Source organism: Micromys minutus, assembly GCF_963924665.1.
Source record: "Micromys minutus genome assembly, chromosome: 1".
NCBI classification, from domain to species: domain Eukaryota; kingdom Metazoa; phylum Chordata; class Mammalia; order Rodentia; family Muridae; genus Micromys; species Micromys minutus.
Genome location: NC_137969.1, coordinates 161828676 through 161838267, shown reverse-complemented (window position 1 = coordinate 161838267; position 9592 = coordinate 161828676). Strand labels below are relative to the sequence as shown.

Sequence of the window (9592 nt, the reverse complement as noted above, 5' to 3'; positions counted from 1 at the left end):
CTCCTCTCCAGGAGAGCTAAACTGGTACCCTACTTCTCCAGACAGAGGACATACTCCTGGTCCCTCTGTCATGGTTCCTCCACCCTTCTTTGTCCGAAGTCTCACTAAAGCAAGCAGGAGGCATAGCCAGGAAGATTGAGGGCTTGCAGCCAGAGATTAAACGGGTGTCTTGAGTTCAGGTCTCTTGGCTTTCTGGAGCACACATTTAGCATTTTAGGTTTTCGAGGCTGCAGAGACCCAGAGCCCCTGACAGTGGCCAGGACAGAGCTTCCTGTTGCTCCTCACTTCATTCACTAGTACCCTGAGCACAGCAGAACCAGGACCTCTGGGCCTCAGTGGAGAGCAAAGGGTCAGCTAGACACAGAGACAGCTTTAGTGCCAAGTTATAAGCTACAAGTCACCTCTCTCTGCTGCAGGACTTGGTTTCTTCTCATGGATCATGTGGGCTGCAAAGCAGTTCACTTCCAAGGGACCCCCTGTTCCCGTCTCAGAACATAGGAGGGCTAGATATCTGGGTGTGGCTGGACGGCCAGGCCATGACCATCGAGGCTGAGCGGTTACAGGCAGCGCAGGTTTTCTCCAGTTCCAGTACCCAGAAGCCATCAGGACACCTCTTGTGATGGGATTTAAGATCAGATTTCAAAGTAGCATGGTCCCAGGTCATAGCAAACCTCCTACGGTCCCGGTGAGTTTGAAAACCACTTTGAAAGCTCTCATGGGTGCAATCCAGGAGAACTGCCTTCCAGTCTGTTATGGGGAAGGTTGCTTGGGATATGCAAATGTCACTTGGGCCTGGCATGGGAAGTTGGCCTAAACTAAGAAGGTTCTGTGGCTGAAGCAGGGGCTTTGTGCTCAGAATAAGCCAATAGGTTTCTGCAGGGGCAACAGACAGAGAACTTATCCCCATAGAAAATACATAGGGATGAAAATGTGGAATCCACCCTCCCTGACTGTGCTGGGACTAATCATCATAGAGACAGGAACCGAAGGTGAAGACTTCCTGTCTTGTTTGCTCCCCACCATCCCTGAACTCTGCCATCTGCCACTGGGATGCTGCGGCCACTTTCCAGTGAGTGAGTCCTGGGGCAAAGCCAAGGACAGGCACTTAGCCAGTGGCAGAGCACACCCCCAAAGTCTTCTGGCTGGGATCCCAGCTGCCGAAGGTTCCCCACACCAAGGTGGGCCCCTCAAGCATGGTTTGGGACTGTGGATCTACAAGGGGCCATCTATTCAGCAGGAGGATTTGAACAGTGAAGAGTGAACTGCTCAGGGAATTCCCTGATTTTTTTTCTGTCTTCTGAATTTTCACCCCAGAATGATGCTCATTCGCAGGCCTTGGGAGCCCTGGGCAAGGGAGCCAGAGACCTAGAGGACAGAACCCTGCTACTTACCCTCCAGGCGTTTCCCAAGCACAGTTCCCAGTTCACAGCAGAGGCAGAAAGGAAAGCCCATTAAGGACTGCCCCCATAGCCCTCCCCAGGACTTCACAGTCATTTTCTTTGCTGAGAAGATTCCAGAGAGCCAGAGGGTCATGAAGAAGATTAGCAGATGTTGGTGAGACTTTCCAGTCTCACCTCCTTAGGGTAGTGGAAGTCAACATCTGAGACATATATTATACATACACACACACACACACACACACACACACATACACACGCACACGCACGCACTAATCCCTGTCACAGGATAGAGCTGCAGAGAGGAGAAGATGACAAATATGGCAATGGGCAGATGACAAGCGGCTAGTATGACTTAAGCAGAAGAAAGAGGGAAGGAGCCAGGCTGGTCTCCAACACCCTCATGCCTTCCTCTTTTGGGGCTCTGCTTCAACGTGATCTCTGCTGACAAAAGAGATCTCTCCCACCAAGGCACTCAGAGTATCCTTGATGGTATGTTAGCAATATACACGTGTGCATTACTGGCTGTTGTTTCTTCTGCACACCCTGGCTCTCCATGAGTTTGTCTCGTGTACTGATGACTTTTTAACACACGGAAGAGTGCCTGGTAATAAGAAGTTGCTACAAGAAGAAACAGTGCAGATGGATGGGTGGATGAATGGGTCTGGACCAAGAACAAACTACGAGGTTACAGCACACTTTCCATATAGCCGGCAGGTTGTGTTGAGCCTCCCATTCCTCCCGTCCTCCTCAAGGGCTTCCGGTGAGCCAGTGAACCCACTTCTCTTGTAGACTCTGCTAGTGGCCAGAACATCCTGGGGGACAGGAACAAGCCACTGAGCCACCTCTGTTTCAGGCAGCATCTGAGCCACACACAGAGTCACAGACCAGCACATTTAGTCTCAAACAAAAGCTGTGTGGCTTACTTGAATTCACCACAGGAAGGATCACCGCTATCCTAACATCCTGAGACCCAAGGTAGCCTAAGGGCAGGGGTGTCATGTGGTCAAGAAACACTTATCACTTTACTGGGCTTCCACTCCCCGCCCCTTTATACAACTGGAGAAACAGAAACCAAGACAAGTGGCAGAGACTTGCAGGGACTGTTAGTGGCCAAAGCCAGAGATGGAACAAGGGCAGTGACAACCCAGAGCTCTCTGTTTCCTAAACATAGAATTGATTTGTAAAACACTCAAAGTCTGGACATGAGTGGCTCCTGTAGAAAGAAGGCCAGTGAGGCACCAGGACCCAGTGTCCCTCTGAGCAAAGAGACCCCTGGCTGGCCATTGTGGGTAGTGCTGGGTGGGTCGCCAGAAAGTTACACCAGGAAATCTCTGCCTTACCTAGAGCTACTTCATCCAGGCTCCCAAAGAAAGAAGCCCGTACTTATGGCTTTTGCATCCGCTCCCTAACCTGGCCATCAAAGGTAGGTTGCCATCCCAAATGCCCACCATCTGAGTACCAGCAGGAAGGCCCTGAGTAGGCAGAGAGGACAGACCATGGTCCAGGTGTACACATGCTTGCTATAGATTGAGTTAACATCAGATCTTTCACTAACTCCAACTCTCCATCTCCTTCGAGCTCCTAGACAGAGGCCTGGCCCAAGTGTCCCTGAAGGTCTCTCCCTCCCTTCCCCTCCCCTTCCTTCTCCCCTCCCTCCCTCCCTCGGTCTATCCAGAGGATGGGTGGGGAGTATAAGACTCCCCAGAGCCTGGGCTATAGTTTATTTGGAAGAGGCTTTTAGATAACACCTCGACCTGTAGACTCACAGACCCGGCTTAGTACTTTGGTATCCAGTGCAGTGCTAAAGGGTTTGGAGTCCAGGCTTTTAAAGCCTCTTGACAATTGGTTGTCTGTTTCCTGGACATTCTTGCTCTGGGGTTTGCCTTAACTAAACACACACCCTGGAGACTTCGCTGCTCAGAGCAGGAGTGGGGAGGAAGGCATGCTCAGGCGTCCCCCAAGGTCCCCCAGGCATAGGCCGGAGGTGGAAGTCCTTTCCGCCCATACTCACAGAATGCTACAACCACTCAGGCTTCAGAGCGCTACTCCGTGGCTCTGCTGCCCAGTCTCTGGACCTGTGATACTGGACTGCCACACCTGTAGTCCCCTTGCCTTTTGCCCTGCAGGCCTTGAAGAAATGTGGTCGCCTGCCGCTCCCACTCCGGACTGAAGATTGAAGGTCACCACTTTGGTTGTACATTCGAACCCTGAGACCTCTTTTGCAGGGGGGTCCGCTAGTCCCCGCTTGGCTGCCTTCCTAATTCATTAAGCCCTTTAAGATTTTGGCTCCTGCTTTGGCTCAAGATGCCCACCCAAAGCTTTTTCCTTTCTGATAGTGGGTCCGTACCCATCTGTCCCTCCAGCCACTCATTCTTCATCACAGATCCTCTCCCTTGCTCTGGCCTCCCACTATTATCCTCAGAGGGCTGTGGACGGGAGAGGGTGGCATCCAAATGTGTACCGTAAACATCCCTAGTAACTCCCTAATGAGCATTCATCAAGGGGGCGCACGGCGAGAAAGCTGGATGGGAGGGGCCCAGTCTTGACTTGGCTGGAGTCTGGCATCCCTAGCACTCGTAAGATCACGGAGAGGGCGGTGTTTCTCCGTAGAGGAGTGGGGAAGAAGCTGGGCGGGTACGCGCGACGCCCCAACTTCCAGCCAAGGAGAGCGCTGAGGTCTTGGGGCGGGGAAGGGGGGGGTGTCCTTAGTGCCTTAGGGAGGAGAGGCGGGGCACCGCCTTGTGGCGGGAGCCTCCGGCGGATGGCCTTCACTTGGCAAGGACAGGGACCCAGCTTTACTGCGAGGGGAGGCGGCTCCGACCCTGCAGTGCGCGATAGGCCTGAGTTGGGGGGCTCAGCGCTGCGGGTCGAGCGTTCAGCAGGGGGCGCTGCTCCGAGCGCTGGGCGGGGGTGGGGTGGGAGAGGAGGGGGGCAGCGGCTTGCTGCGCACACTTCCCCCATTATTAAACACTATGTTCAAAAGGCGTCGGGGGACTTCCCGGAGCCACGGAGCCCGTGTCGCGCGGCCGGCCGGCCCACGGAGCCCATGGACCTGAGCGCTGCCGCCGCGCTGTGTCTCTGGCTGCTGAGCGCTTGCCGTCCCCGCGACGGGCTGGAAGCTGCCGCGGTGCTCCGAGCGGCGGGGGCAGGACCAGCCTGGAACCCCGGGGGCGGCGGCGGCGGCGGGCGGACCCTTGCCCCAGCTCCAGGCCCTTCAGCTCTCCAGGCCGCTGCGGTTCCCGGTCCCCGCGCTGTGCGCCGCGCTGCGGGCTCTGGCTTCAGGAACGGCTCGGTGGTGCCACACCACTTCATGATGTCGCTTTACCGGAGCCTGGCGGGGAGGGCTCCGGCCGCGGCAGCTTCAGGACAGGAGCGCGTGGACACCATCACCGGCTTCACAGATCAAGCAACTCAAGGTACTTTACGCGTCTTCTGCGCACCAGCCCATCCGGTCCGCTCCTGGCCCGAGACGAGCCGGGGGGAGGCTGCTCCATTCGACCCTGAGCTATGGTCCCTCTAGCTATCCTCAGGTGCTGGAGAGAAAAAGTCGTCTTCGAAGTCATGGTACACGAACCCCTAAACCTAGACTGTGATGCCAGTCAAGGCTTGGGCTCCGAGGGCTGAGGGGGTGGGGGTTGCTCTTTAGAACAGCAGACTGGCAGGTTCCCCTCAAGCAGAGCGGAGTTCAAGATCCGCTTCTTTGGGGGAAGGGTTTAGTGGAGACTCCGGGCCTGGAGCCCTGGGAGAAGAAAGAAGGGCAGGGTTTGGGGCCTTTGAGTTCCCGCCAAGAGGGACGAGGAGAGGTGGTAGTTCCTTGTTTCCAACGGGGGACCGGGGACGATACACAAACTGAAGCTCAGGGGAATTCAGGGCAGAGAAGCTGGTAACCGATTAAAGTAAATGGCCTCTCTCGGTTTTAAGAGGGGCCCATCTCAGGCAGGCCGCTTCGGGTGGATGGTGGCTTGTGTGTGGGAAGAGAGTTTGGGCGCCTGTGTTCTGTGGCAGTAGGCCCCAGCAGCCAGACTCCAGGACCTCGGCTGTGTGGGGAGGAAAGGGATGTCTGGAGCTCAAGCATCACGTCTTAGTCTGTGTTGGGCCCTCCAAAGGTAGGATGTGGGTGGGGTTGTGGGGTAGTGTGTGTGTGTGTGTGTCATCTGGCTTTTATTAATCTCCATTGAAGTCATTAAAGAAGACAGATAGGGAAAATTTAACTAATTTCAGGCGGAAATGCAAGTAATTTTGGCCTCAATTCTGTCCAGCCAAAGGTCTAGCTTGGAAATCAGGAGGGAGAAGAAGGCAAGTAGGGCTGCAAAGTAAGGCGAGGCAGCCTTTGGTAGTCTGCAGGCCTTTGATACCAGCGTGGGAAAACAAGCCGTGACTGCGGCGTATCCCTCTTCCCAGAAACACATCCAGCACACAGCTTGTCTGCACAGAAGTCCCAGGTCCAGATGGTCCTATGGGGCACTTAGGCCCCGCGTGCATCTTCCAAGGGTCTGTCATGGCACTCCGCGCTGACTGGTGGGATCCTTACAGGAAACCCCAACCCCAGTACACGGAATCAGGGAAAACTCCTAACCCGTCCCTGCACAGGAGGCTCCCAAGCTGCAGATGGTGGGAGAATGGCAAGGGGTCTAAGGTAGCAGAAGCATCAGACTTTGTTAGGGCTGAGCGTTCAAGGTTGTAAACCAGCTAAACCCTTCCTGTGTACCTCTGCTTGACCAGCAAGACCCAAAGGCGGGCCACATTTCTCTCTCCCTCCCGGGGGAGTAGCAAAGCCGAGGAAGCAGGCTGAGGTGGAGGCCACAGAGAAAGGTCTTTGGGGGAAACGCAGGGGCTGGGAACGCGGCCCAGGACCTCTGTCTAGCTTGCAACCACCAACTTCAGTTTAGAACACAGCCAGCACACGACACTCAGACTGTAGACGGATAACACGAGGGCCTGGCGTCCATGGTTGGAGAACAAATCCCAAAGGTGGGGGGAGTTTGCGTGGTCTCTCCGATGGGGCAAAATGAAACCATATGACCCCCTTCAAAGGCATCGCCTTATCTGCTCTTTGGTGGAATTTAAACTTTTTTTTTTTTTTTTTTTTTTTTTTTTTTGCCTGAGTCCGCCCCAAAAGAAAAAGGGCCCATGACCAGAAATAAAACTCCAAGCCCGAAATAAATCACACCAGAGCAAAAGAAAAAGCAAGCCTTCACAGCAGCAACCATGGTCTCCCCTAATCTCTCCGTGAAGGGTCTCTTCGTCCCACAGTCTTTTCCTTTCCGCTTGATGGCTGCGGGTGCACCGGAAGGAGCCAAGAGCAGGGTTGATGTGGACGATGGCGACCAACAATGAAAGCTCACTGAGGACTTGGGAGAACCTGTCACTAACCCGGCTGAAGGGGCAGGGTGGGCTGGAGCGGAGGGTGTCTATGCCGTGCTGTTTATGCGTTCCGTTTCTGGACAATTCTCAGGGCCCAATTTGCACGGAAAACCGTGGCCAGCGACGGTGTCTAGGCTGGGTTGCGAGAAGAAAAAGGAACCAAAAGGGAAACTGTTTTTAGGGAATGAAGAGTTTTCCTCACAGCTAGGGGTGCTTGCAGCTCTCTGGGGCGCAGGGCTCAGCAGTAAGGGGCAAACGCCATACAGAGCAAGTTCTTGGGAAAACTTGTGAACACTTTCTGTCGTGCCCCGCCTTGTCCTTCAGGTCACTTCTGCCCAGAAGATTGGCATACCGTTTCGGCAAACGTAGGACGTTGGAGCAGGCAGCCGACCTAAAGACTAAGTCTTAATTTCTCTGGTCCTGGGGTGCTGTGGTGCGCTCTTGGACCCCACAGTTCAGCTATTAGGTGTGTGTATCCGTAGCTGTCGCGGTGGTCAAAGAATCAAAGCTTCAGGTGTAGGAGGGAAGAAAGAATCCCCCACCCTCACCCCGGGCCAGATTGACAGCTTTCCTGAGGGAACCCAGAAGCGGGGACGCCTGCCCGCTCCTAGGATCCTTTCTGGGTGGCTTTATGCATCAAGGACAACCAAACCAAACGAAGCCAAGCTGCCCTCCCCATTGCTGCGTGTACCAGCGTTACCCTCACCCTGCTGTTTCTGTTTCTGTCCTTTCCCGTAGAGGAATCGGCGGCCGAGCCGGGCCAGAGCTTCCTATTCGACGTATCCAGCCTCTCCGACGCCGACGAGGTGGTGAAAGCCGAGCTGCGCGTGCTGCGCCGTAGGTCTCGGGAGCCAGACTGGGATAGCGCGACCCTCCCTGCGCTGCTGCTTCTGTCCACGTGCCCGGGCGAGGCCGGCTCAGCACAGCGGCTGCACTCGCGGGCCGCCGAGCCCTTGGATGGCCCGCGCTGGGAAGCGTTCGACGTGACGGACGCGGTGCAGAGTCACCGCCGCTGGCCGCGCGCCTCCCGCAAGTTCTGTCTGGTGCTGCGCGCGGTGACTGGCTCCGAGAGTAGCCCGCTGGCCCTGAGACGACTGGGCTTCGGCTGGCCGGGCGGTGGCGACGGCGGCGGCGGCACTGCAGAGGAGGAGCGCGCGCTGTTGGTGATCTCCTCCCGTTCGCAGAGGAAAGAGAGTCTGTTCCGGGAGATCCGCGCCCAGGCCCGAGCCCTCCGGGCTGCCGCAGAGCCACCACCGGATCCAGGACCAGGCGCTGGGTCTCGGAAAGCCACCCCGGGCGGTCGCAGGCGGCGGCGGACCGCGCTGGCTGGGACCCGGGGAGCGCAGGGAAGCGGTGGGGGCGGCAGCGGTGGCGGCGGCGGAGCAGGCAGGGGCCACGGGCGCAGAGGCAGAAGCCGCTGCAGTCGCAAGCCACTGCATGTGGACTTTAAGGAGCTGGGCTGGGACGACTGGATCATCGCGCCATTAGACTACGAGGCATACCACTGCGAGGGTGTCTGCGACTTTCCGCTGCGCTCGCACCTGGAGCCCACCAACCACGCCATCATCCAGACGCTGCTCAACTCCATGGCGCCCGACGCGGCGCCAGCCTCCTGCTGCGTGCCCGCACGCCTCAGCCCCATCAGCATCCTCTACATCGACGCTGCCAACAACGTGGTCTATAAGCAGTACGAGGACATGGTGGTAGAGGCCTGCGGCTGCAGGTAGCATGCGGTCTCCGGAGGGTCTTGCCGCCCAGGACCCTTAGCCGAAGAGCACATGTTACCAGGCCCGAGGGACGGCGGACTACGTTCTCTGCCAGCAGAGGAGAGCACACAGTTAACACTCACATTTACACACTCCTTCACTCACGCCCATGTTTACTGTGGATGCCAGGCGCTGAAAGCCTTGGGCAGAGATATTATGCAGCTACGTGATGTCACAGCCATGCTTATTGCTAACATCGACACAAACCCCTGTCCCTTTTGGGAGAGGGAAGGGCGTCTGTGTTTCTGTTGCGGTGATTGGCACTAAATCCAAGTAGAAACGGGTTAGCATTGGATTCTCCTTTTAGTGGGAGGCGGTGTGGCTCTGCTAGGTGACTGGATTCCTCACACCGTGGGGCTGTGATACCCAGATTCTCTGGGGGGGTGGGCATCGGAATCTTCAAAACGCAAGGAACCACTGGGGGTTGGGAGGGAGCACACATCTCCTAAACAAGTCTGATGTGGTACTGTCTCAGTTTTGAAAAGGAAGCTTTATCCAAAAGAATGTGTGCTGCAAATGCCAATACCGACTTAAAAAAAAAATCAATTCCAGTTAGGAATGATCAGGAAAGTAAAAAGAACCGTTTTCTCCTGACGGAAAGCTAGGCTAGGGTCTGCCAGGTTTAGAAGCGTCTAGAAGGCAGTAGCAGGAGGAAGATAGAGCAATGGCTGAACAAGGGGTAGTGGAAGATTGTTCCAAGAGGATTTCCCGAGAGGCTGTCAGGGCTTCGGTGACTTGGGGCCATCAGGAACAGCCCCTCCAAAAGGCAATGAGTGTTTACGCTTCCTATCAAATTGGTGGTGGCCTGTGTGTGCCTTACACTGTATTTGTTGCTTTTGTTTTTGTTTTTTGTTTTTTTTTGTTTTTTGTTTTTTTGTTTTGGCAGTTTGACAGAGAAGCACACCGTCTGGACCTGCAGGGCAGGAGGAAGCGGGTCCTTGTTCCTGGGTTGTGGAAAGAGCATGTTGCAGGCCTGTCTCCCATCTCCAGAGTAGAATGTGTTTGATTTCTTGGTACCCATCCATCCTTTGGGGCCTCTTGTCAATGGCCTGTGGAACAGAA

General features: G+C 55.7%; 1 protein-coding gene across 1 annotated transcript; it reads left to right on the top strand.

Annotated features, from left to right (window-relative positions):
* Positions 1-4446: 4446 nt before the first annotated feature.
* Positions 4447-8491, top strand: GDF7 (growth differentiation factor 7; the record flags this gene model as incomplete). The annotated part of the gene is made up of 2 exons (XM_080939142.1): positions 4447-4816; positions 7503-8491. 2 exons carry the CDS (start codon positions 4447-4449, stop codon positions 8489-8491), a joined length of 1359 nt encoding a protein of 452 aa, XP_080795268.1.
* Between the last annotated feature and the right edge of the window lie 1101 nt (positions 8492-9592).